Below are 27,931 nucleotides of genomic sequence, written 5' to 3' on the forward strand. Positions count from 1 at the left end.
AAAGCTTTTACAAGCCCTCATAGAATATCAGGATTGGAAGGGACCTCAGGAGGTCATCTAGTCCAACCCCCTGCTCAAAGCAGGACCAATCCCCAATTTTTGCCCCAAATCCCTAAATGGTCCCCTCAAGGATTGAACTCACAACCCTGGGTTTAGCAGGCCAATGCTCAAACCACTGAGCTATCCTTCTTTTGACCATCATTGTACTTCTGGTTTGTAGGTTTGCAGGAAACTTTTCAAGCCCGGTATTTATGGAATTAAGCAGGCTATGTTATAAACAACATAGCTGAAATGGTTTGAAAGCCTCCATTTAATACTTTACTGCTAGTTCCACTTTTACATTTCAGCGTTACAACTTGCTTTGCTTTAACAAAATGCACACAAACACAGCATTTTGAACTTGCATCCTCAATCTAGTTGTAATAAGATTATTTTTAAAAGTGCATAATCTTTTTTTAGTCCTTAGCTTTTGCTTTTGCTGCAACAAAAGAGCTAGAAGCATAAGTGATTATATGCAAGGCTGGAAAGGAGGTAAGTCTCAACTTTAGAGAATTAAATGAAAAAGCTCTTACAGTTTTAACTTGTTAATGATCTTAAAATCTAATAGCAAGTTAGCTTCAATTTGAAGTTTAGTGCCTCAGTGTGTTTTTCAAATGTTGATGTGTTTTAGAACTTATCACTGGTATCTTTAACCTGTTTCAGCTTACGTTAAAATGTTCAAGTTTCTGTAAGATGTTTAGAGCAGTAAGGCACAAATTCTAACATTTCATCCTTTTAAAAACTTTTAGATTTTTATTCCATATAAGACTGTAAACTTAATAGAGAATTCACACTTGTCAGAATATTTACCTGAAGAGGAAAGCCCATGTAAAGAAATTGAAAAGGCAGTTTTATGAACTGGAACAAAGACTGACACAAAGGGCAGCTGGATTAATAGTGCCACAAACTTTTTGACTAAAACTTTCTATTGGTAACCCACATGTCACCAATTAAAACTCTTCAAAACGTAGTCTTGAGAGTGTCATTTTGTGTTATTCACTGTGCTTGAAAAGTTTTAAGATAGCAACTAGTGCTCCATTCAGAAGACTTCATACATTATGCATGCAAAGTCTGAAATATACTAAACAGATTTTCTTAAAAGTAACTCTTTTCCCACTAGTGGTTTACCTTGTTCTGTCATATGCAAAAATGGAACATGCATTTGGAATGTAGGACAAATCTTCCGGTTACAGTGTATAGAAGTCAAGCTACTTTTTGGGCTGTTGCACAAACAGTTGAGGCATTTCCCCAGTAGCGGTATATGGACGGAGAAACGTAGCACCTGTTATGCTACAGCTATACTTGTCATATTTAGATCTGTTCAGAAGAGAGCTCCCATCGTGGGGGTGGTCTAGAAATGTGAATGTATGACAATGTTAATACAGGTTTGTATACATCTCCATCCACATTCATTTTAAGGGATACTGAAATACTTTAGCTCTCAAATATGATCCACAGCAAGTTTTCTGCAGTTATTAAAACAGAAAGTCATCTGCATTAGTCTTGTAGTACAGTTCCCATCAAGCTATGGTTAGGACTGCTGTAGCAAGCTAGAAGACTATTTTCAAATACATTTCATTTCAGTCTGTTCACTGTGAAAAGTGCTTTTATAAAAAAGACTGGCTTAAGGCAGCAATCTTTTAACACTACTTTTGGATGGGTGGCAAAACACAACAGACTTTGCTCTGGTTCATTCCATCTAAGAACAACACTAACTCCATTGTGATTGAGACTGAGTAGTACTAATTTTTTTAAAAAAATGCTCTTCCAAGATTTCAGGTATGCAGAGCTATAAGTTTACTTCAGAATAAAACACAGCGTCAGGGGAGAATCAAAACTTTTGAGTTGCACTTGACCGTATCTTTTGGACAGAGCAGAATTACACTGTATATAACAGACAGTAAAAGTTCTTAAAAGTTGATAATTACAAATATCATTTTACTTTCTACCTGTACGATCGTCAACATACAGTTTACTATATCAAGATCTCTAAAGGCTTAAAACAAAAAACAATCCCTCTAAACTACCTTTAAACAGTAAAATTTAAGTAAAATGCTTACATTCATTTGACGACAAAAAAATATTAAAAATGCTGTGTGGGTGGTGCAAGGGCTGCTTTTTCAGCTGGAATTTTTCTTCACATTACTCCTGTAGAAATAAAGAAAATAAGGATGAGTTGCCCCCATTTGTCCATTACCGCAGATGCATGAAAATAATTTTTAAATGAAAACTATTTTGTCAATTTTATCACTTAGGGTATGGTGAGGAAGGAAATCTGTTCTTCAATTCACCGACAAGCCAGAGTTTTCTACCTTTTCTTCTTTGCGTCTGTCCTTTTCTTCATTATTTTCCATTGTTTCTTCTTCATCTTCCACAAGCCCATCCCCTTGGTATTTGTCATGTGTCCACTTTGGACTGCTACCTGATTTTTTGAAGTTAAACCGCCCTCTGCCACGCTGGAAAGTGCCACGGCCTCTTCCTCTTTTGGCCCAATAATCCACACCATCATCTCTGTCATCATGCTATGGTAACATAGGTCAAACAGAACAAGGATGAGTTAAATGAACAACGTTCTTAGACATCTGTAATGCACCTATCACCATAACATGTAGGCACCTTAAATTCAATGCACTATCAAGTGTGTTTTATATATAATCTGTACAAGAGGTTTTCCAGGGAATACTCTAGTAGTTTACACCCACAGTTTAACCTATATTTTATAATTGATAAGGTTTGTCCTCATACTGTAAACAAACATTTGAAATACAGTTTTAGAAATGACAAAGTCTTCATTTATTTGTGAAGAATCATATCTAAGAGGTCTTGTCCTATGTGGGACTACTCAAAACCTCCACTTAAAAGATGGGCAATAAACCAGTTATTTAATGAAATTTACCAGCTTTAACCATGCCACTCTATTTTCACAATCTTCTGCGACGGTTGGAAGTACTGCCTTTCACATGCTACCTGATAGATCCTGCTGCTGGTGGCAGTATGCAAAAGAGAGAGGGGCAGCTCAATAGCTTCCACACAAATGAAAAGCAGAAGCTGACTACTAATTAATAGGCAAATTCCTCTAGCCTCTCTCTTACTACAAACTTTTAGTTTTACTAATTTTATTTTAATATCACAAAAATCGTATTTCATATTCTAGAAAGGCCAAAGTGGTTTCTTTTAAGCAAAAGTGATAATATATGTAGCACTCTGAGAACCTACCTCATTGTATAGTAATATCACATTGTGATGTGATTTTAATAATGCAGTTTTCCCCCATTCAGTATTTGTAACATTATTTGAAAAAGTGCTTAACCCTCGGAATTTAGTGCTACTACTGAGGATGACAAAACACCTTCCATTAGTGCTTGACTAGAAAATAAGGCTTACAGGTAAATCCAAATTTTATAAGTCTTCTGAACCTTAATAAAAAATTAATGTTTTGTAAACAAGTTTTGGATAGGAGACCACGTTCAAATTTCAAAAACAGATTTGGATTTTTTGGGGGGTGGGGAAATTCAGGTTTACTTGTATGAGATAAGAGCAGAGGCCCTAGGTTTCATATATAAAAACTGTTAATCCCTTCTATGAGGAAGAAACAAAGCTAAAGTATTCTAAGGGACCCCAAAAGAGTGCAGTGAAGAAACACCACCAAAGTTCCTCTTGCCTAAGTCCATTAAAATTCCTTCCAGAATTATTGGTGGAGATATTCCCGTATAAAACTTATTACTCTATAGTAATTTACTGACTAAAGTTCAGATATCACTATACAAATGTAGAAAGTTTATCAGAAATGGACTTGTAATTTTTACCATGTAATATTATAGTATTAGTATTTTATTATCATTTGAAAATCCACTTAATAAAGAGAGATTAAGCAGCACAAGCAGAAGAGAGGCTGCATATTCAACAAGTTAAGTAAGAAATATCTTGGTCAATGATCTTAACTACCCTTCTTTTGATACCAGTATGGGAAAGTAATATTTAACAGATGTCAGAGTATTCTAATGCATCTCACTACAACCCATGTGTGCCGCGCCGCCTCCCCCCCCCCCCCGCCATACTGTATGCTGCCATCTACTCATGCCACACCACTTTTGCAGGACTCTCAGGCACAGCTGAGGCACCAAGCATCAGTGTCTGCTTTAAATCCACTGGGGGGAAAACACTCGAGTTGGTTTGGGAGGTCTGTGTGTGTTTGTTTTAATATTTTAGGCTGTGCGTGGTAGGTTGTCACTCTTCCTCATTCGCCACCCCAAATATGGAAAAAAAGCAGGCAAGGTGGGGGATGTCCTCTCTGAAGTGACCTGCTACTGTTGCCCACCACTCTGCTGCAGAGGGATAGAAGGGAAGCAGGTACTGGGCCAACTAGGACCCTGATGCTCTCACAGTAATAATATGCTAAAGTCATTGACAGCTACCAGCACAGAAGCAGCATGCACATAGACACCGCCTCTTTAACATCAGTTATAAAATATGCTTTGATAAAAGATGCATGCATTATATATAAGTTTTCCATCACCCACCAAGAAGTATTTCTTGCTTTTTGGGGTATATTCAGGATCCCACTCCTCTTCCTTCGGTCTCTTTTGAAAAGTAGCATTTGAGTTGCTGGGACCAGTATTTGTTCCAGCAAAAACTCCTCTGGCTCTTCCTCTGCCCCTAATTCGAAACTGATTAACCAAAACGTTTATGTATTTAATCAATACGCATATAGTCACAAAGCAAATATTCAAGTTCAACTGTATTAACCAAAACGTTATTTCTGTATTCTTTCCTTAATACATAAACATAAAACAGCAGTTTTAGAATTCACATGTAAATACTTTAAGTCTAACGTACTAAGTGTTCACTTTGAGCTAACAATCCTCTCTATTCAGCTGAAGTGCATTCAAATATGTTTAGGGGATTTTTAGTACAGTTACCCATAATGTGAAACTGAGGGAACTGATTGACCAAAAAGAGGGGAGGAGTGCAGAAAAGAACATGAGACATGGACAATTTAATACTAATTATCTCTGAATAGAATTAGACTAAACAGACCAGGTGAGGATTCACAAGACTTATCAAGACGCTGAAAGCAACAAACTAAAAAGGAGCCTTTTGAAAATGATAATTTGGAAAGTGTTGAATATATAATATTAAAGATGACTGTACAGGAACAGAAGTGGGGGTTTTTAGAAAGGTAATCTGGAATATATATTTTAGAGTAAATGCATAAATTTAGGAAATACTTTGGCCTCTGATATCCTCTGAATCCTCTTCATTGCAAAATTAGAGTATGACAGGGGACACTGTCACTGTGGAGGAGAAAACAGCATTTGGGAAACAGAATGTTGCTAAGATCAAAACCCAAGTCAGCTAATTCCAGAGGCTGATATTCCATCAATCATATGAGTTGGGCTATGGTGGCTATTTTAGTAATCCTACATTACCAGGCAGTCTAGGTAATATAGCCCAAAATCATGCTACTGTTGTGGGCCTACCTGTTTCAGGGCATGACAGAAAAAGAGGGGGAGACTTTTAGCATAAAGACAGCTCCCTTTTTAGTCTGGGAAGAGCTCGCATGAAGAACCTTTAAGGGACTGTAAAAGTAAGATCAGAAAACGTGGCTGCAGGCTATTCACTCTGATAGAAGAGCAGATATGAATGCTTTCATTATGTTTATGGGTTTACATTATATAAAATGTGTGTCTCTCTCTCATTTTGTAAATATATACTGCAACCTGCTGGTGGAAATCTCAGTCATGGTTTTTGGTGAATAGGCATCTTTGAGTTTGCACCTAAGCAAATCTACTCCTTTTTGGCCAGCCAGCCAGGCTATACCATAATAGCCCTGAACACAAAAGGGAAGATTTTGTTGCAAATTAAAAAGTTTTTTTTTATCCAAAATAAAAACCATGAACTGGAATAGCCTACTAAACTAGAGGACAAAGACATTTCACTTTACCTGTACTGGTAAAAAACTATACGATCTAGTTTATGATTGTAGACAGAAGGTGCAAGCTAATCTGTCAGGCCTGTCTAGATATCTCTTGTCACAATAGTCTTGGGTTGGTCAATAAGCCTATATATAAATACCACGGTCTAAAAGAGTAAATCAGTAAGGAGTGCCATTATTTCTCATTTAAAGCATCCTGCAAGTTGTTACTATACAATCATCAGAAATCAGGCATGTCAGAGACCCATTCAATTACCAGCACATCTCCCTACCTAAATTACATATGCTGCAATGTTTCTTCCAGTACATTTGTCCAATTTAGTTTTAAGATTAGCAAGCCCTGAAGCATCTACAAGTTTTATTAGGAAACTCTTCCTGTTAGTAAGATATTAAACTGTGGAAGAGTTTACTGATTTTCAGGCCTAATTTTCCCTTTCAATTTTATCCCATTATTCCTAGATATTTACCTGTTTATCATGCTAAACTCCTCTTCGCCCTTGGAGATTACACCATCCATGTACTTGTTGACTTATGTCCCTTTTAGTCATTTTGTAGCAGAACTATACATATTTAATTTTTTTAATCTTTCCTTATAAAATCAACTCTGTGAATATTTTTGTTGTTCTCTTTTGAATCAGGAGGTGCCTAGAACTGAATAGTGTTGCATGTGCAGCACACCACAGTTGTATAGAGAAGGCATATTAGCAACCCACTTTGATGACATTTTATATGCAGCTGAAAGTTGCACTGGCCATTTTTGTAGTCATATAACACTGCTTGTTTATGTCTCATCTATTGTCTCTTTCAGCATAACTGATTCAGTCTCACAGGTTACATGAAGGAGTCATCAGGATAGTTTAGTTACTCCCTCCCAAAGAATCTGTATGTTTGGAATTTTTCAAGACGTAGCTTGCAATGTTCAAAGCTATAGCTCCTAATGTTTACTTCCTGCCTATGTTCCTAATCTCTAGAGGTCTCTTTTACTGTTTCTTGGTCCTCACTGGTGTTTGCACATTTTCCAGTTTAGGATCAGTGAACTACATTAACATGCTGTTTACATCATTTTATTGAGTAGTGAATTTTAAAACCACTGTCTGTGGACTTTGGTCAACACACTTCCAAATCACAATGCTAACCACCTTCCAGCCTTCAACCAGTTAGCTTTGCTGCTGCCTGTGGTCCAGTCCAGGACATTCAGAGAAACACTAACAAACAAAAGCAAGCAGCCCTGCTTTCCCCAGCACAGCTGCTTCAAGGCTCTGTCAGGGGTATATATTCAGCCATGCACGAGTTTGTGAACAACAACAAAATGGAAGGGGTAGCAAACACAGATGGGCAGAACCAAACTGCAAAGTGACCTGGAAAAACTGGAAGCACTGGGGATTACAGGCAACAAATAGCAAAATGTAGTCTTAATAAATTGATATTAGTACATTTAAAATCCTGCCCCAAGTAAAAGAAACCAACTGCACAGATACAAAGTAGCAAGAAATAACTAAGCAGCCACACCCCTAGCATTAACAAGGATTTGGGGTTTTTTCTTGTCTCTGCTACTGTCCTGATAAGACTCTTCTCTGTAATCCATTGCTATTGTTGCTGTGAGGGAAGTCTTGGAAGGAGAGTTGTATAGAAAAAAGGTTTCTCACTTCTGCTGTGGTCCATAATATGAAAGTGTTTGAAACTTGTTATTCTGAATAATTAACCAAAAGAAGTACTACCCTATTAGACACGTCAGCTTGTTAAACTATTGTTAGTTACCTTCTGTTTTTCATTTTTAGCTGGTTTGAGTAAACACATTTAGATCCAAGCAATTCTGAACAGCACACAATAGTTTGCATGCTTCAACATGATACTTCTAAAATAAAACACTGCACATCTTAATATTCTGAAAATGGATCCTAGAGTCATGCAAATTACCTAATACTGCTTTAAGGTAACAATAGTTTTGGAGGGAGCAGAGAAAGACTTACAAAGGTGCCTCTCGGCCTGCTGACTCCTGTAAAACCTGAATATTCTTTCTGCTCATGGTGGGTTTTGAACTCTTCATCTCTTTCTTTCTTGCCATCTTTTTCTTCTCGTGAACTGGATGAGGCGGAAGACGGGGATGAAGATGAGGAAGATCGAGAACGGTCTTGCTCTCTTTTTTGTTTACTGAAAAATAAAAAACATACTTTGTGCTGTTTTAAAAATAGATACCCTGTAGCATGCTACACTAAAGGAGGTCTCTGTTTATGTAAAAGCTACTTCCCCCTCAGGTTATAAATCATCCATAAAATATGTACTTCAGATTTTAAGGTGGAGTATCATTTCACTTTTCATCCTCAATCCATATCTTTAAAATATATTGTGCAAATACTATTGCTAATTAGTTGGAAACCAGTAGACTGCAAAATTACTTCTCTGGTTTTTGATTCAACGAAGAGTGGCCTATTTAACTGCCATTTTGGGGGTAGCAAAAGTGAAAGAAGAAGGGAGGAAAACCCTTAGAGCAAAAGTTATAGATTTTAAGTAAATTGAGTTTCCACATATTGCTGAAAATAGCAGATATATTTTGGGCATCCCTATGTGGATACCAGTACAAAACTAGCCAGTGGATGACAGTGTGGATACCAGAGGCAGAAAGTGAATGGGAAAAATGAAGCACAAGTAAAATCCATCATATACCCAGTGTAAAGCAAGAGAGAAAAAAAAAACCTAATGCAAGACTCTGTATTCAGTAACCCCATATTGGCAGTGTTTTGACACAATTTACAAGATTTTAATACAACACCCAATAGGTCATACCTGAAATATCTCTTACCACAGCTATAAAGTATCCACTGAAACATAACTATTAAAAACTAACATTGCTCCTTAAAAACAGCCCACTGGCTTTAGAAAAATAAATACGTCTCCCTTCTCGCCCATGTTAAACCTAGATATCAGTAATTCTCCTCATACTCTGGGTGTTATGAGTTGAAAAAGTGCGGAATCAAGCATAACGAACCAAAGTTCTTACACAAACTGTTTACAGAAATGTACTGCATTGAAGTCCAACCTCCTGATGTAGCCTGGATAATAGGACAGATTAATTTGTCATTTTTTTTTCAGTGTTAGCTTGCTATTCCAAAGTTTTTGTCCTCATCCACCATAAGCCGTGTAAAAGACAGATAATACATTTTTGCTGTAAAACAAATAATTTTAATTGTTTAAATTTAAATGTTCCATTACACAGTGAAAATTGAAAGCAATTAAGCTTACAATTACAAAAGGCTAATTAGAAACTAAAAAACCTACTTAGGAAGTTCAAGTATTTACCTGTCATCTTTGTATGGTTTGTAATCCTTGTAATCTTTTGGAGTTTTCTCCTGCTTTCTTGATCCACTGCTTTCCCTGGAACCTTTAGAGTCCCCTCGTTCTTTACTTCGCTCTTTTCTACGACGGTCAATGTCGTGCCGAAGATCAGCAGAATCGCATCTTAATTTTTTATCTCCCTGTGAAAGGAACAGATTTCAGGAACAGCATTTTAAAATGGAAAAATCCAGAAGAGATAGAAGTTGGCCTCCCATTTGCACTATCTCCAAATTTCTAAAGAAATAATAGTTTGCCTAGTTTCAACATTCTTCAGAACATTTAGTTGATTTTTAATGACAGAAAGTTGTTTGACTTTTATGTCTATGCCTGATGATTTTTTAACACTATCTAGGAATTTAGCTTCTGAGAAGATGTTCCACCAAATCACCAGGGAGATCTATTTTTACAAGCGAACTGTCAGGTTTGTGTGGGTAGATTAATATTTAGTACAACTTATTCTGAAGAACTGTGTTATTAGGACAACATAAACTGCATCTGATTAATTCAGCTACAACATCTGCAAATGAGCTGTTTTCTTGATTTCTAGTCCTTGGGTCGGCTAAGTGCTGCAAAATCAGGAAAACTGGAAGGAATCGAACATATTTTGTTCAAGGCCAGAGATGAGAAATAGTCTAGTTCCAAGTACTCTTTGGGCTATAAATACAAATCAAAAGAAAAATACTCCACCTTGAAGTTTAGACTCAAAAGGAAATACACATTATTTTACTAAATCTAGAATATCAATTTAATATTAACTCAGAACCTACTTTTTGACTTTCTTCTTTAAAGACTCTCTCTTCACCTGCTAAACGGGTATGCTTCCTCAGGGCAGTTGGAGAGATGTCAATCCTCCTAAATGTAAAATAAAAAAAGTGTCTAGCCATAGATTATGGGGATCATTTATGGCTTCCTGTGTTTCTTTTGAACGTTTGAGAAAACGAAGAAATCAAGAACTACTCTATTTTTCAGCAGCATGATATTTTTATTTACAGTATTAGGTCCCTATAATCCCTTTAAATCTATTCAGATAATTAAAAATCTGGTTTTGCCCAATAACATATGCAATTATGACATTTTGCTTTTCCCTTATTTTTAAAGATGTAAAAGCCTTAATGGGTTATGTATTTCAAGAGCTCTGTAACAGTGATCAACTCGTTAAAACTACCTCACGCTAAACAGCAGTTAATAACATCCTTTTAAAAGTAGAAAATAAAAAAATAGTTCAAAAGTATTTCTTTGATGCAGAATACTGACTATAGAGACAGTATATTTAACCTCAGACATGTAACATATACTCAAAATAAGGCATGCAGCCTTTTATAACTAATTCCAATGGTTAACAATCATATACATATGCCCTACCTTTGCTTACCTTTCAGGCACTAACGCAGCTCAGGTTTTTATTTTCAAACTGCTGTAAATTATTAATGCAGTTCAAATGTTAATGATGAAGTCATAATATGAACTAGCTCACATATGAGAATAATAAGCACTCAAGTGGTGTTTTTCCATCTTCAAAATACTTAAGCCTCAATGCTCAATACTGCATGGGAGGCAGGTAAGTATAGCCCAAAAGAGATACTGAGGCAGACAAAAAGACTTGCCACAAAGCCACATATACAGCTGGAGTTGGGATTAGAATCCAGGAGTTCCAGGCTCCTAGTCCTGTGCTCAGACCAGTTCATGCCTCTCTCAGGTGAAGAATTCAGAGGTAATTAGAAAAGCATGTAGGGGTTCTTATAAGAAATATAATTTGTTACTTCATTGACATAAGCAGCATCTAGTAATGCAACTGGCATATACCTGTGTATTTCTGGGCTCTTTTGCCGGGTGCAATGTTCTTCAGTAGCTTTTTGATATGCAGTGAACCTCTCATTTAGGGTCATTCCAGCTGACTTGAAGTATTGTTCTGTTGGTTACAGAGGAAAAATTCTCTCTAGTTAGTTAAATTCTACCTACATAAGTATTTCCATTTGTGACAGAAAGGTACATAGCAGGCAAAAAAAAAAATTTATCAGAAGAGGCAAATCCGTTAGAGGATTTTTCCCACTCTTACCCTTCTTGTAGCCTCAACGAGCAGATAATAGCAGCGCACAACACCACTGCAAGCTTCCTCACAGGTATGCCCTGCTAGTACTAGAACTAATTCAAGTACCACAAACTCATTAGAGTCAGACTCTTCCCTTTTCACTGACACATTTTCCTCTGACGGAGGAAAAGGAGCAGCTGTTTAGGTTTCCTTCTTTACACTTTGCCCAGAGGAGCAGATGAAGTTATTTTGAGTCAGTATTTGCAGGGAACAAAGAATTTCCAAATAAATTTAAATTTTTAACTGAAGACAATTAGTTTTGACAGAACATTTAAACAATTTATGCATCAAGAATTACATGTAGACTTATTAAACTTAAGTTATTTCTTAAAAGAATGCAACTTTTCCTTTAGAAACAGAGATGATAAAATTATCGAAGTCAATTAACAGCCCTACAGCTGAATATATTCATTTAAGCATCTGGCATCTTGGCAAACCTGACAGCTTCTCTAACAAACAAATTTTCTTTTGGCTTTTGAGACAGTTAAAATTCGTAATAGCAACACTGAATTTTTAAAGACCAGCTCAACAAATATGTTTAAATGTAAAATAGAAAGACGTATAAAGTCATCAACTATGAAATGTTATATATGAAGCAAGCTATCTGCTTAACAGGTCAACATACATCTGTATCAACTTACCGCCCAACATCCAGCACATGTCTCATAACCAATCATTAAAACTTGAAACGGCCACTACAAGGGTAGTGCCTCAATCATAATTCCATCAAACCCAGGAATTTGAGCTAGCAACTCAGTTTTTATGCCATTTTTGCCAGGAAGACAGAAGGTTCAACTTTGCCTGTTTTTGCATCTGTATCTTTCAACAGCTATTTTACTTTTGTAACATGGATTTTGCCATTTCAAAACACATTCCAGGACCTAGTTACAATGAAAAAGAAAACATCACTGGGCATTTTCAGCTCTATATTAATAAAGAGCTGTTCAGACCAGTTGCATCACACCAATAATGAATCAAAACTTCAGTTCTTTAAAAAAAGAAAAGTTACTAAAATCTGATCACAAAAAAGTAATTTTGAAGTGTTCAGAAAGGCTACAAGTTTTAGAAACAAAATATGGTATACACACATCTAATAACTTGGCCACAGACTGGTTGATAAACAGTTACATTTCCCAGCCAGACGTTAAACTCCACCTATCACATTTACAGAGACAGTTTAAGTCATCTAGTCATTCATCAACATGCAAGAGATTTAGAAACAATGCCCCCTTCAGGCCCCAGTCCTGCACCACGTAAGTCAGTAGGAGCTTTGCCACTGACTTCAATGTAGGATCAAGCTCTAAATCCCTGACATATCAAAAAGAGAACAGATACTTTGGTTTCAAATGTCAATATGTAGTCAGCTAGTAATTAGCAAAGGATTATTTTATTAAACAACCTTTATAACTGCTCTACAAATCCTCTTTGCAAAAATACTTAGTTTGCAACCAACTCAAATTTCAGAAAAGTACTAAGCCTTGGTCCCTCTAGCTATTTATTATGTAGCAGTTTTTTGGATGTTCAGCACACCAATTTAACACATCTAAAGTATCTTAATAATGAATGCATAACTACAGTTAAATTAAAATTGGTCATCTGATCAGGTGGCTCTTAGTCTAGGAAATTTAAGAAACTCACTTCCCTCTTCTGTTGTGAAACACCAACAATTTTCATCATCAAGGTCTTTTGTCTTTATTAGTTCATTAAGCAAGATGACGAAGACATATGTTTGGCAACAAATAAGAAGTGCTTTGCTAACAAAAAAAGTTGGTGCTCATTTCAGAAACTCTGTAAATGTCCTCACACGTCAGACAAAAGGACTGTACTCAGTCAGACAATACTAAGTCTCTGACTAATAAGCCTGTAGAGTATTTTATACTTAATCGTGACATAGGAAATCATCCCTCTTTACTGGGATGCTTCCCAATGAACTGATTTAGCCTAATGATAATGAATGGTAATAACTGTTGCTCAATCAGAAAAGAATTAGTAAATAATTCATTTAAGAGGGATGAATTTGGACAGTGCCAAGTATGAAATTCTATGCTCCGGTGTCACATAAACTGCCAAATAAAGAATGAAAACAAGATGAAATTTCATTACTTTTATTTTTGTATATTTATTGCATATAGTTTTTATTCTTTTCATTCTTTAAAAAAATATTTTCTGAAGAGTGATACTGGGACGTCCCAGTCAAAGGATTCTACGGAATTTTCACATTATATAGAGTAATTTGCTAACAGAAATCCCAATCACTAAACATGAGAATTAGCAACCTCAAAGCAATCTAAACATTGGCCAATATACAGTTTATTAAATACAGAACATTTAAACTTGAGTGCAAAATTCACAAATTATACAGCTTATTTCACTGTATAATACAGTTTATCAAAATATACAAAATTGGTATTACTGCTATAGTTTTCTGGGACTAGCTGTGCAGTCTTTTTGGGGGTTATTTTAAGATGAGCTCTTCTCAAAAGGCAAAAAAAAATGTGAATAAATTAGTATGAAGAAACGGAGAATTGAGTTGTCTCTTTACTAGTGACATTAAGCAGGTTTATCTGTAATTGACCATTTTTCTAAATGCTGATACTGGTATTTGCTGTGGTAAACTGAGTACATACCTTTGACATGATGAACCAAAGACACAATGTGCTGAATAAATGACTCTGATGTGCTTTTGCTGGCCTGTGGCAACTTAATGTGGTCAAAGATGGATCGGAACTCTTGCTCCTTCTTGACAGAATGGACAAGCGTACTAGCAAGCAGCCTGTCTTTAGTCAAGGAAGCAGGTCTAAAATGCATCAACAAGAAAAAGAGAGACAAAAGAAACCAGTGGTTTAAATAATGTCTCGGTAAACTCTGTACGTGGGTGAGGAAGTGTACTGTGAATTGGGATAATTTACCTATTGGAATCATCAAGAGGTACCGGTGCCATTTTGAGCTTAACTTCAGGACGATGGGAGTCACTGGCTATCATTTTGATCCTAAGTGGGCTCTCCTCTCGGAAGGTGGATTTTTCTCTCGCATCCAGATTCTTGTGTAGAGGGGGACTGTAATCAAAGAGTTCTTTGAGCTTTTCAGACTTTACCTGCTCAGGTGACTGAGTTTCTTTCTTCACCATTATTCTCTCAGAACTTTTGTCGTCTTCCTTGTGCTTATCTTTTGTTGCACTAGGCCTTTCCACTACATAGCCAGTCTCTTTAAGTTTATAACTCTTGTCTTCTCTAAATCCATCACTCTCTCTATTGCCCTTCATTGAAATTTTAGATTTGTATTTGGTTCCTTCCTCCTCAGCATTCCGGTGAGATGCAGTAGCAAAATTTTTACCCTGATCTGCGAGGACAGATTTTCTGAACTGTCCATAATCCTCTGTCTCCTCTGTCTCCTCCCCTTCAGAGTCACTAAACTTTTGCTTCCCAGCATCCTTACCAATGAAATAATCTAAAGCTTCCTGATCCTCCCATTCCCTTTCTCCCTCTGTCCTCCCTTTTTCTGATCCTCTCTCCTTCTGGGCCTCTTTCTCCCTGGTATTACCCCTATCAAGCAGGTATACTCTAGACTCTTCATCTGTGTACCTGTGGATAGCAAAGAAGAGGATAGTAACTCTGGATTGCATTCATTCCAGTTCATTTGCATTTCACTTCTGAGTCACCTCAGTATCACAAAATCACCAACACAAAAACAAATTCCACTGAGTAGTTCAACTGTTCAGCATATACTTTTTTGCACAGCATTATTATTACATCCACAGCCACTTATGTGCTATCCTTTGAAAAAAAATATATATGAAAATCCATTTCTATATAAATTCCTAGAAATTGACAACTGGAATTTTTAAAATTAGTGGTTTGGGGCATTTTAATTTGGTGCCCAGCTTCGAACACTTTTATGCCTGTCATTTTGTCTGTAGGAGAATCATAGAAAGTTTAGTATTTCAGTTTGCATTTTACTCTTGAATCCTGACATTTCAGGGACAATTCTTTCAACAAAAGTAAAAGGGTACCATTAAAAAAAAACAAAAATGAAAAACCATTTTCAAAATCTTGCTGTGCTTGTAACAGAAATCCACAATTCTATATTGGCATAAGTCATTAGTCACGGTAAGGCCTTGTCTACGGTACAAAGTTTTGTTGGCAAAAGCTGTCTTTTGCCAACAAAACAGGGGAGGTGTACACACTACAAAGCTACTTTTGGCGGCAAAATAAAACCATCTCAACAAGAGGCATAAAACTTTTTGTAGCAAAGTTAAAGCAACAAAGGGACAGTGTAGACACTGCAGTTTGTTTTGTCGACATAACTAGCTTCCACCAGTATCCCACAAAGCCTGTCATGAGCGCTCTGCTCACTGTTTTGATCTCTGCTATTCTGCAGACATGCGCCCCTCCCCTTTCTAAGCTCCAGGAAGTATATGACACCTGGGTGTACTGCTCTGTTTGGGGAACAAAGAGCAAATCATTAACATGGAATGCTCCTGTTTTGCCCTGCACTAGGAACACAGGGTGAGGCAGACTGCTGCTGCAGGAGGGGTGGAGGAGAAGAATTGCTGTGCTGCTTTGACATTCCTCAGAGAGCTGCTCAGGATGCTGTAGAACTCTTAGAAGGAATCACAGAACCGTAAGCAGGCAGAGCGGGCTGCTTCAGGAGAGACTGCTGTGCCAAGCAGAGATGGGGGGCTGTTCCCCTCCCCCTGCCTCAGGATAGGCCGTCAGCCTGCTGTCTCCCCAGCCCCAGACACACCACTCTCCTCTCCCTCCCTCCCTCCCCACCCACCCCCACTCTTCAGTTGAAAAAGCGGTGGACAATCTATTAGGATGCCCCTGGAATGATGGGATTTAGAAACCTGCATCATGTGACACTGTACCTGCCCCATGAGGAATTGAAAACCCTTCCCAAAGCACCCTGCAGCCAGTTGCACAGTGGGATAGCGACCACAGTGCACTGCTCTCTGTGTCGATGCAAGAGCTGTTAGTGTGGATACACTCTGCCGACACAAGGAGCTAGTGTGGACATGCAACAGTGGTTTAATTAAAGCGGCATAACTTTTGCCAACAAAACTCTGTAGTGCAGAGAAGGCTTAAGACTTCAGGAATACTGTGAACAACTATGTAAACTGGCTTTTCAATCCACGGTCTACGCTGGGAATTTACACTACCATAGCTACATCTCTCAGGGGTGTGAAAAATCCACGACCCAAGAGACGTAGCTAGGCTGACCTAATCCCTGATGTTGACAGTGCAAGGTCAACAAAATAATTCTTCCATCCACCTACCTACTACCTCTCGGGGAGATGGATTACCTACACTGAGAGGAGAACCCCTCCTGGCAGCATAAGTAGTGACCATACTGAAAACGCTACAATGGTACAACTGCAGTGCTGCTGTTGTAGCATCTTCAGTGTAGATATAGCCTCAGGGAGGTGGATTATCTTCGCTAATGGGAGAACCCCTCCCTTTGGCATAAGTCGTGTCTACAGTGCAGCACTGCAGCTGTGGCACTGTAGCAGTTTAAGTGTAGACCTAGCCTAACTCCTTTAACATTGCTGAATGCATTTAAAAATTAATGCTTATTTCATTCAGCTCACACTATCTCAATACAGTATTTTCATGCTAGTAGTTTCCAATATACTCACTGGCAGCAATGTATTTGCTTAGGGGAAAATCTGAATCCTGGTGCCTTTATAAGTACATTTATTAATAGCAATTCAGTGATGGAACAATTTAATTTCAGTTCCATAAACAGCATGGACAGAAGCCAGATTGCTTCATTTTTCAATCCATTTTTATAAGAAATCAGACAAAAAGTTAACAGTCCATTTTCAGTAAGATTTCTACAGCTTTATTTTTATTCAGAGTTCTAACTCTGAAATTCAACATTTGATAATCAAAAAAACTCAAGTGTCAACTTTATAAATATATGCCTAAACATCTGATGTCAGCTGGAAAATATGTAAATACATTCTGTTTTAATGTAGTCCTTCCTCCATGTAGACATAGTTAAGTTCAACCAACCAGTCCAAGATTTGGACTCCTCATAACTCATACACAGACTTAAAACCATTTTCTGGCAGGGGGCGGAGTGGACAGTTTCATTCTATGAGATATGAAAGGTCAGTCTGAACAGAATTTTCTTTTTCTTTTTAGCAAATAAAAATCAGAAGACACCTGGTATATACTACACCCTTCCCATTTAATGTTTTATTATGAAGCCATTCTAGATACTACTAGTGAACAGAACATATAAAAATACACTGTAAAGGAAAGGGACAACCAACTGTTCCACAAGGATACAGCTAAACCAAGAACTTACAGTATAATAAAAAAAGAAAGCTCTTCATGTGTTAAGCTTAAGCATAACTACACTGAAATTAGTAAGCAGTCAAGGCTCTTTCATGCGGCAGTTCAGGAGGCTTATAGGTTCAATAAATGAAGTTCAACAGAATAAACGGGGACATTTTAAGATTCAACAAAACTTTTACAGGTATAGTTCTTACCTTTTTAGAAACTTTCCACCCTTTGCAGTTTCCTGTTCCCCAACTTCGGGATAAAATGAGCGCATTCGAGCCTCCTCACGTGGAGCACTCTGTGAAGGGATTGTCTTTCCAGGGCTTCTCCTTGAAGGGATGTGATGCAATGGGCTGTTCTGAGAAGGACTGTAGCGACTGGAACCATTTCCAAGGGAACCAGAGCCAGACCTCTCAGGGCTATGTTGAATGGAATGTGAATGTTGAGGTGTGTTTTTAGCTGAGTGAACTGTGCTGAGCAAGGGGGCATCAGAGCAAGATGAACTCTGACTGGGTGGGGAGGCAATAGAAGGACTATGGGGTGACCTTGGACTGTTATCATATGCTGAAAGGCCAGGCCAAATGTCACCAGAAGCTGCTGATGATTTGTTAAAGTCGTCAAGGGACTCAGATGGGTCATGTTCAAATGTATCTTTCTGTTCATCCTGTGATTTACTTTTTAAAGGGCTATCTTGCAAAGGAGCTCCCTCAGTTTTCTTAGCCTGCTTTTCCAGAGACCCACGTCTTTTGGAAGAGACAGGAGATTTGCTGTATGGGGATGAAGAACGAGATGAAGAGGACCTTGGAGACCTGGAAGATCTGTAAGATCGACGAGATCTGCTCCTGGACCTCTGGGAAGACACAGACCTTCGCTTTGGACTTCTGGAACGTGAACGACCCCGCCTAGGGCTTCGGGAGTGTCTTCGATTCCAGACAGGTCTGTAACCTCCACGATGATATCTACCACCTCCTCCTTGATAATACCCTCTACCTCTTCCTCTGTAACCATAGGGGCGTCTCATTCCTCTATTATTTCTGTAATCTCTGCGATAATCTCTAGAATAAACACGATCCCTACTGCGAGATCGTGAATAGGTCCTAGACCGAGACCTAGAACTAAAATTAAAAGAAAAAGTTAGTACATGACAATTCAAAAATCCTTTAAAATAAATAAATATACTAAAACCCTGATGGTAAATGCAATTTGTTGGTAATACACTAAAAGTACATGAGAAATTAACTCTATAATTCATCTTTATTGACTATGTTATGAATAAACTATCAAATAAAAAGGCCAGCAGTTTGATGCTGCAAATTAAGTCAGTACTACAAGTTACTTGTGATTTGAAAAGCTATATGTAAGAGTGACAAGCCATCAGGAACGGGACCACACACATGAAATACCATGTAAAGAAAAAAAAAAGTCAGGAAGCATAATTACATTCTTGTTCTACACCTTGAAGAAGTTCAAGGGTCAACTAAGTCAGGCACTAAATGATTAAAGCAACAATACTAACATCTAGTTCATCTAAGATGAATTAAAACTAAGCTGAACTCAAATAAGATGAACTAAGGTCCCAAATTCACTTTTGTTGAAGACCACATGTAAGTGGAGGAGATATTAAAGAAAAGAGCAACTAAACACCACAACATTAAATCAAATTAGCCCAAAGAACTGTAAATTAAAGTACCATCAATTTACCTGTATCTCTTTTTTCTAGAATGTGATCTGGACCTTGACCTAGAAGTGGACTGAGATCTGGACTTTGATCTTGAAGAATGAGATCTAGAATTAGATCGACCCATTTTCTTCACTGGATTGCTTCTAATCAAAAGGAAGAACAGTGAAAAAAAGTGAAAGGGAAAACATTTAGATTTCATGTAGCCCAGATTAGTGAATCTTACTGTTATATCGTGAATCAGGCTCTTAATAGAAAGAGAATAAAATATTTTTGACTAGAAAAAAAATCTAACTATATAAAAGTAAATACCACTTTAGCACTCTGGGGAAGAAAAAGATTACATCGAAGACTGACTGGACCATCCGGATTCTTTAAATTACCGATGCTGTCAAGCCACTACCCCAGATCTCGTGCGTCCTAACTATTTGGATAGAAGAGCTTTTGGCGGGAGGAGAAAGATCAGGGTGACAAAGAATTCTCCCCTCAGCAAGCACTCAATGATTTGATAGGAAGGGGAGATTTTCTGGTCAACATGTTTTTCCAACTTTGGACAAGTGAGATGTAGTAGCAGCTTGGAAGGTGCTTTGCACCTGCAATCAAGCACTGAATGTAAACCGTAGGACAATTTAATGCAATTTTGACAATTTCCCTTTCATCTCACTTTTAAACAAGTTGTCTTCATCCTGAGCAATTCAAAATTCTCCATGTGAAAACTTTAAAATAATTCAGAAGTATGAAATCAGATTAAAGATTTTTTTTAAAATCTATTTACCACTGAATGGAAACCATAATTTATATGGGAGAAGTAGCATTAAAGAAAAACTACCTTCTTTCTTCAGTTCACAGTATGAGTCTGAGCTACTTCTAAGGCTTCAAACACAGATGAGAATTTGCACCAAAGCTGCCAATTTAAGTAAAATATCTTTTTTTTTAATCTATACAATATGTGCCTTTAAAAAATACTACTGACTGCTGGAAGCACAAAAGCAAGCTATGCACCCAAAACTTACAGCTCTCTCCAGAGCTGCACAACCTGATATGTGCTGACCCTTAAAAAAAAAGACATGAAGAAACACCCAGCATTCTGTTTAAGAGAAAGAATAATTTTGAGCTGTGTGTATTACCCTTCATTCATGTGGACTAAAGCTACATAGCCTCAATCACATTTCCTCCAATCAAGAATATTTTTTAAGATTCATTTTTTAAAATTTTCTTACAAATTAATATGAAAATTGTTATGGGCTTTAAGTTTCTTAAGACTACAGCAACTAACTGAATAAAGATACCTGGGGTATAACGAAACAATTTGCAACTGATTATTAGCTGTGTAAACTAATGATCCTGGCTAGATATAATCTTAAAAAAACATCAGCCATAGGGGAAAAAACTCACACACAACTTAGTTCTTTCCGGTTTAGCATTTCAAACTTCCTTATGTTCTGTTAAAAACAGAATAACTTTGTTTCAATATCATTTTCCTTTGAACATAACTCAACTTGAACTGTATTCATTTGAGAGAAAGCGTCAGCTGAGTGCTGACTTGAATTGAAACTCCTGGCAAGTAGTTTGGAGCTTCTGGTTTTCAGTGCCTCAGAGTCCAAAATCAGCAATGCTAACAATGATTTAAAATAAGTTAAAGCAAAGGGATAAAATGTATCGATACTGACACTTTATATAACCCTTTTGTAAAAGCCCAAAGCTAACCTTTATCTATTATTGGCAATACAAGTGCAATAAAACAAGGATATTCTGTCATGCACCTATGTATATTTTTCAGATGTTGGAGTCAGTCACACACCCATTTTTATATATATATATATATATATAAAAATAAAAGACAAAAACTTCGTTAACTTTAACAAAGTTGCTACTGTGCATATACACCCTGCTTGCTCTCCACAAGGATCTTTACCAATTAAAGAAACCTAAGTTTAGCATAACAGTATAAAAGTGAACTGTTATAAGTGTGTGTGTGTATATATATATATATATATAAAAACACGCAGTTTATGACAGGTTTCAGAGTAGCAGCCATGTTAGTCTGTATCCGCAAAAAGAAAAGGAGTACTTGTGGCACCTTAAAGACTAACAAATTTATTTAAGCATAAGCTAAAAGTACTTGTGCTCAAATAAATTTGTTAGTCTCTAAGGTGCCACAAGTACTCCTTTTCTTTTTACTCAGTTTATGCAATCTCTTAGATTTCACTGAGACATTTTACACATGTATATTTAAAAGATTATGAACTATAAGCATATTTAAATGTATACGTACCTTCCCTTAATATTTAATTTTCTGCTCTAATGCTGTGTGTGTGAGTACATATATATAAAAAACAGCAACTTTAAAGTTAACAGCTTCTTGTTAGTTAATAGAAAAATCAAAAACATGGTCAGTGTAGAGTTTAGCAGCTCCACAGGGGCTCTGATTTCCATTTCCTTACACTGCACTACAGAGCTCTGGAGCTTCTTAGGTTTGTTCAAGTCTGCAGCTCCCCCTGCCTTGAACTGCTCTAAAGAGAGTAGGCATAATCCACAGGGTATTCCATTTCTATTCTATTTCTCCTAGCCTAGTATACACTTTATGCAATGCAAGCTCTTAACATTTTTTTAAAAATTGGCATGTAACACTATGTAAGTTTGAAGTTTTCCAATCAAGTGTTTTTTAAGCTAAGTGGACTGAAACATATTGCATGCTTTCAGAAGCATCCATAACAAAACTTTCATGCCACATTAGAATTTTTTTCAAGTTATAAGGCGAGTGAACATAAGACTATCACGGTTCCATTATAAATAAAGAACTGCTATTAAGTGGCTCTACATTCAGGATAACTTTGTGATTTAAACACAGGTTGATGAGTTTTCTTTGCAATTTGCAGAAAAACACCCAATTACCATTCTGAAATAAATCCAAGGCTACAAAACAATTGTGTATAGAACTAGATAAAACACAAACTTGCAAAAGCCAGAACGTTAGTCTTTTAACTCCAAAAAGGCAGTCCTCTATTACTTGAGCTTCGGGAAAATGTGTTTACCCAGATGAAATGTAGGTCTCATATGTTCTCTCTAAGCTACTGCCAGCCATCTATGATTAAACTACTCATACATAGGCCTGGTCTACACTTAAAAATTACATCGACCTAGCTTCATCACTCAAGGCTGTGAAAAATTTCACACTCTGTGCAATGTAGTTAGGACGACCTATCATCCACTGTAGATGCAGCTAGATCAACACAATACTTCCTTTGACTTAGCTACTACCTCTTGGAGAGGTGGTTTCACTACATCGATTAAAAAAACATTTTGCCAACGTAGGAAGTGTCTATACTGCAGCAGCATAGCCGCAGTATGGCAGCTATGCCACTGTAGCACTTATAGCCATACTCTAACGCTGTTAATTTTTTTTTTAATCAAACTGCTTAATTGCAACCAATTTTCTTCAATACTATAGTTAAATCTCACTGAAAATTCTTTCACAGGCTACACGGAAAGTTACATAGTAGTACATTTTATGATCAGATTTACTAATTTTCTTCAAAGTTTACAGAAAAATTCTCCTTAGTTTTCTGGTAAGCCTGGCAATTTTCAAGTCAAATCAATTTTTCCAGCCCTACTAATAAGAGATTAAAAATAGAATTCATAATAGAATGTGATTGCATCCTTAAAATGGAAATAATCTGTTCATAAATTTTCACTGTGACTATTTAGCATTATTGATTATACATTTACAAACTACATTCTAGGACTAGGCATATTCTCAACTGGACATCACATACACAGAACATTTTACTAGATGCAAAATATATTGAATACTGAAATTTTAGAAGTAAACATTTTAGCCATACATTCACAAATATTGTAGTCTCTGGAGGATGAAACCATTCAATTTACGTGTTTTAAATAGCCAGGTTCAGATCAGACTAGAAATACAAAAGTGACAGAAATAAACCAAATGTTAATCTTACCTTAGGCCTCTAGATGTTAATCAATGAAGTGATTTTAAAATTCTGAAAATGTGCTCTCAGAAATATTAATTCCTGTAAAACAAAAATGATTTTGAATGATATGCTTATTCAGTTTCCTAAAAAGTTTTATGTGGATGAGGCACAATTTTGTTCAGAAAGGTTTGTTTAACATAATATGTGTTCAAAAATATCTCTGAGGAAAATGCTATGTATATAGGGTCTAACTGGAATCCTCTTTTAAATGACATCAATGAAAACTTTATAAGGAGGTCTCTATGCAACACCTAATAAGGCTATTAGACATATATATGGATATATTAGGTATGTATGGATGCAGAAATGTCCAAAAACATGTACAGGCATTTAAATCCCTAATATTTTCTCATAAAGTTTTCTTTTATAGTCTTATGGGAGCATAAAAGATATGGACAGTAATTAATCTGCTACCCACCATGTTTCATTGTCTAAAGAATTTTGTTTTTACACAGACGGAATCAGAATGTCAAAGAGCATATTAGGAAAACACTGCACCAGAATTCAGCATTCCATGATCTGTACAAAGCATCCAGCACAGAAAAATTCTACACAAAGATTTGGGTTTGTAGAAACAGAATCACGTTTTAGTCAGTATCTAGCATGTCAGAGTAAATGAACTTGGTCTCAATTTAGGTATTTTTACAACCCACAGCACCAAGGTATCTGAGTACCTCACAGCCATACGTAAATTAAGGGCTCACTCCTACTCCCACTCAACTAAATAGGAATTTTTCCACAGGACTTCAACATTAAGTAGGATTGATGCATAAATGCTTCTGCATCCCAACATTATTTAATAATTTGGAAAAAAGGCACTCAAATAAGTGTCTACACACGGACCTATTCAGATAGAGCTGTTTTCCAAAAGTAGTTAGACACTTCTTGCAAAAGTCAGATTCTGACTAACTCCATGTGCAGGCAAGCCTGTAGAAGAGTTACACGTTCTGTTTTCACTATGATATATGAAATTAGACACACCCATTTGTTGCTTTTGGACACAAAGTGAAAAGATTTGGGGATGATGCATTTGCTACTTTCTCAATGGACAGAGATTATACCTCAGGGATTCTAAAACTGGGGGTCACAACCCCTCAGGGGGGTCGTAAGATTATTACATGTGGGTCACGAGCTGTCAGCCTCCACCCCCAAACTCTGCTTTGCCTCCAGCATTTATAATAGTGTTAAATATTTTAAAATGTGTTTTTAATTTATAAAGGGGGTTGCAAAAGGGGTCACCAATACAAAAGTTTGAGAACCACTGTACCTCAATTTGCAACTGTGTGTATATTTTCAGATTTTTCAACATTGTGAGATTACTCTTGCATACACACGTTTTCAGAGCTATCTAACGGTTAATACTTCTGGAGGATGCTGTGCCACTGCATACATACAGAATTCATGTCCCCGCAGATTTTTTTCCTCCAAAGAAAATACACTGTCAGATAGGAACTGCAATTATGCCTTTTGCCACCAGGGGCTGCTGTGGCACCAGAACAGAGGGCAGCTGGCTCACCATAGCAGCCAAAGAGTCAAGTGGCACCTTAAAGACTAACCGATCTGTTAGTCTTTAAGGTGCCACCGGACTCCTTGTTGTTTTTGTGGAAACAGACTAACACGGCTACCCCCGATACATAGCAGTCAGCAGCTGATAGGGAGAGAGCAGAGGCTGCTTTTTTCACAGCAACATGTCTGCAGGGCCAGGTGAGGGGGGATGGACAGAGCAGGGGGGGTCACAAAGACTGGGATTCAGAAGGGCTGGGGGGGAACAGACTGGAGCAGGGGCTGAAAGGAGTGGGGGTGCATGGCCACATGAGAATGGAGGGACGGTGGGAGAGCTTAATGGGGATGCGTGGACACATGGGGACAGGGGGAGGCAGTGCATGGGGACAGGGGTGCAGGGACCCATGGGGATGGGGGGGGGAGGAGGGATGCAGGGACACATGGGGACAGGGGCAGATGTGCCTGACTGAATGGGAGAGGCTAGGGGTCAGCCAGGGTCTGCATGGGGAAGGCTCCCCAACAATCCCCCCTCCCCCCCCCAAATCTGTTCCATACTTCTCCCATCCACACCCAACAACACTCCAGGCTCACACCCAGGCTCCTTCCCAGCAATTACTTCCCTCTCCCTCGGCTCCTCCGTTACCAGACTCCCACCAAGCTTTTGCACTGCTTCTGAGGGGTATGCGAAATATGTTTCTGTATTCTAGTGTTAATATGCCTAGTAAGGAATCTTTTAGTCAAAAACATTTCCTAAATCTTTTTTGTTAATTGTATTGTTTCAGATGTACTTGTTGACAGGTATTCTGAAATAAATTACCAAAATAATTGAAACTGGAGTATTTATAGTGTCATTTTGACAAATATGTAGAATTTTTAAATATTGTATGCAGAATTCTCCATTTCTTGTGCAGAATTCCCCCAGGAGTAAAATGAAAATGATTGTCTCTATGCTGTACAGACAAAACATGTCCATCTAAGAAATACTGAGATATGGAAATTAAAGTGAGACAGAGACATAATAAAATTGATTTTCTCCAGAACTATTTCATTTGAATCATCATTTCCTTAGAGAGAAATGAGGATATTTCAAAAATATTTGTACATTTAGGTTAATATATGTCATGTTGGTAGTAACAAGATTTCTTTATTCTGCCAATCAATACACTACAGACATTATTACACACAAGTAGAAATATAAAGAGAAGCCTATGTTTATTTAACATGCAATTAGGAGTCATCACCATAACGTTTCGAGGAATCCTGACAGCACATAAATTAGATCCAATGGTAATTTAGGTATTTTAAGCAGCAAATCTCACACAATAATTTTGAGCTGGTGGTGGTCTGAACTGTGTGTTTATTTTTCAGAGCAATCACTACCATCCTCTTAGAACAGTGATTTTCAACCTTTCTTCATGTGCAGACCCCTAAAAAATTTCAAATGGAGCTGCAGATCCTTTGGAAATCTTAGGCCATCTGTGTAGACCCCAAGTTGAAAACTACTGCCTTAGAATATAAAAACAGCCACTTTATGCAATGCCAAGGAAGGCTCTGTTTCATGCTCTCCCTGCTCTTTCTATAGTAGAAAGTAACTACTCCTTTAAAGAAGGAAGAGTTGGGCTAAAAGTTTTGCTTCTAAATCTCCAATCGGCTATCAGAGTTGTACTGACTTCACAAATGCTGCTGGTGCATTAAGTAAACAAGAACCTAATTGTTGCTCTATTAGAAGGAAGGCGAGTGTTTACCGAGTGAACAAAGACTAAGGACATGACTGAAACCTCCCTTTTCAGCTTGGGCGCTCCCTGCATTTGTGGCACCCGCGCCTAAGAGCGCAGGTCCCCCTGGCTCGGGTCGCTCTTTCACAAAGCGGAGGAAACAGAAAAATGCAAGTTTTAAAAAGAAAAAGGCGACTATAAAGGCGCCGAGCGCGGAGCAGCCTCTCCCCGCGGCGGTGCCCGCCTGGCAGGGCTGAACGGCTTCCCCGCCCGCTCACAGCGCTGCTCCCGCTGAACTGGGCACGGCTCCCGGCAGGCGCCGGCGAAGAGCACGGGGCCTGCCAGGCGATAACGCCCCCGCCGCCCGCTCCCCGGGCTTCCCGCCGGGCCTGGCGCAGGCCACCGGCCCGCTGCTGGAGCTGGGGCGGCCCCTCGCCAAAGGCACCGCAGCTCGAGGAGCCCGCGGCAGCCCCAGGCCTCACGCGCGCGCGCGCGCTCCCCGCGGGGGGAGGGTCTGGCGCCCCCGTAGTTTCTCCCCGCCGCTCCCCGCGGCCTGGCCGCGCGGAGCGGAAACACAAACCCGCCAGACACTGCGCGAGGCCGCCAGCGCGCTGGCGGGTCCTCGCGGCTCCCAGTTCCCTCCGTTCCCTCCCTGCCGCCTGCGTAGCCGAGCCCGCCCTCTGCCCTCACCTGGCGGGCGGCGCTCCCAGCTGCCCCGCTCCCTTATCGCAGCTCGGCGGCCATTTCCCGTCGCCGTGAGGAAGAGACTGGGAGGGGAAACCATAGAGAAAAGAGAGAGGAGGACTACGGCAGCGCGAGACTAGAGCACGTCACTTCCGCTCTGAGCTCGGTAAAGTCGCGCACTCATAACCACCGCTCTGTTGGCGTCGGGTCTCTGCCCACAGCAAAGATGGTGGCCACTGCTTCCGGATTAATCAGGTGACGGTAAACTCAGTCACATGATACCCGGGAGCCTGCGTTCGTATCCTAAGAAAGCGAGCGAGCAGAAAGGGGTGGGCCCGGGTCCCGCGCCACTCGGAGCGACTGCACCGAGGCCCCCAGAACGGGCCGCGCTCCCTCCATGGCACCTTCTAGCTGAGCGTAACCGCGGGGGAAGGACTCCTCCTGCAGCATCCTGCCTCCCTCCCGTGTAGGGTGACCTGCAGGGGGAAGGGCCCCCACACCTAGGAGAGTTAGTTACCTGTAGGGGAAAGGTTGCGCCCATCCACAGGAAGCTGTGCAAAGGGGCGCTCTCTCGCTCTCTGTAAAGCTGAGCAGAGCCAGATAGGAGCACTCTCTGATCCGATCAGTCTTTTCTACAGGACGGAACGAGATCTCTTAACAACGGCGCTTT

At 38.7% G+C, this 27,931-nt stretch overlaps 1 protein-coding gene across 18 annotated transcripts; it reads right to left on the bottom strand.

Annotated features, from left to right (window-relative positions):
- Positions 1 to 772: 772 nt before the first annotated feature.
- Positions 773 to 27,931, bottom strand: BCLAF1 (BCL2 associated transcription factor 1). Of its 18 annotated transcripts, none has more exons than XR_005224715.2 (14): positions 27,268 to 27,478; positions 23,327 to 23,398; positions 19,385 to 19,507; positions 17,893 to 18,798; positions 14,306 to 14,977; positions 14,024 to 14,193; positions 11,111 to 11,216; positions 10,075 to 10,159; positions 9,272 to 9,447; positions 7,945 to 8,125; positions 4,560 to 4,706; positions 2,462 to 2,561; positions 2,100 to 2,187; positions 773 to 1,390 (listed from the first exon to the last, which is right to left on the bottom strand). XR_005224715.2 is itself a non-coding variant. In XM_043542968.1 (13 exons), the coding sequence occupies exons 3-13, from the start codon at positions 19,486 to 19,488 to the stop codon at positions 2,182 to 2,184; spliced, it is 2,763 nt and encodes a 920-aa protein (XP_043398903.1). In that variant the 5' UTR covers positions 19,489 to 19,507; positions 23,327 to 23,398; positions 27,779 to 27,931; the 3' UTR covers positions 1,813 to 2,181. The 18 variants fall into 18 exon arrangements, 15 of the variants coding, with proteins under 15 accessions (XP_043398903.1, XP_043398904.1, XP_043398902.1 ...); XR_003564231.3 differs by having other exon boundaries at positions 2,352 to 2,561; XR_005224714.2 differs by having other exon boundaries at positions 2,291 to 2,561.

This window comes from Chelonia mydas, chromosome 3 (assembly GCF_015237465.2).
Source record: "Chelonia mydas isolate rCheMyd1 chromosome 3, rCheMyd1.pri.v2, whole genome shotgun sequence".
Classification (NCBI taxonomy): Eukaryota; Metazoa; Chordata; order Testudines; family Cheloniidae; genus Chelonia; species Chelonia mydas.

What these genes read in the sequence shown, in the direction of transcription:
- BCLAF1 (XM_043542967.1), bottom strand. Translation starts at nt 19,488, where the DNA reads ATGGGTCGATCTAATTCTAGATCTCATTCTTCAAGATCAAAGTCCAGA. An exon ending in AAGAGCCCAGAAATACACAG is followed by an intron (nt 10,160 to 11,110) that starts GTATATGCCAGT and finishes TTTTACATTTAG; the next exon opens with GAGGATTGACATCTCTCCAA. An exon ending in TTAAAGAAGAAAGTCAAAAA is followed by an intron (nt 9,448 to 10,074) that starts GTAGGTTCTGAG and finishes TTCCTTTCACAG; the next exon opens with GGAGATAAAAAATTAAGATG.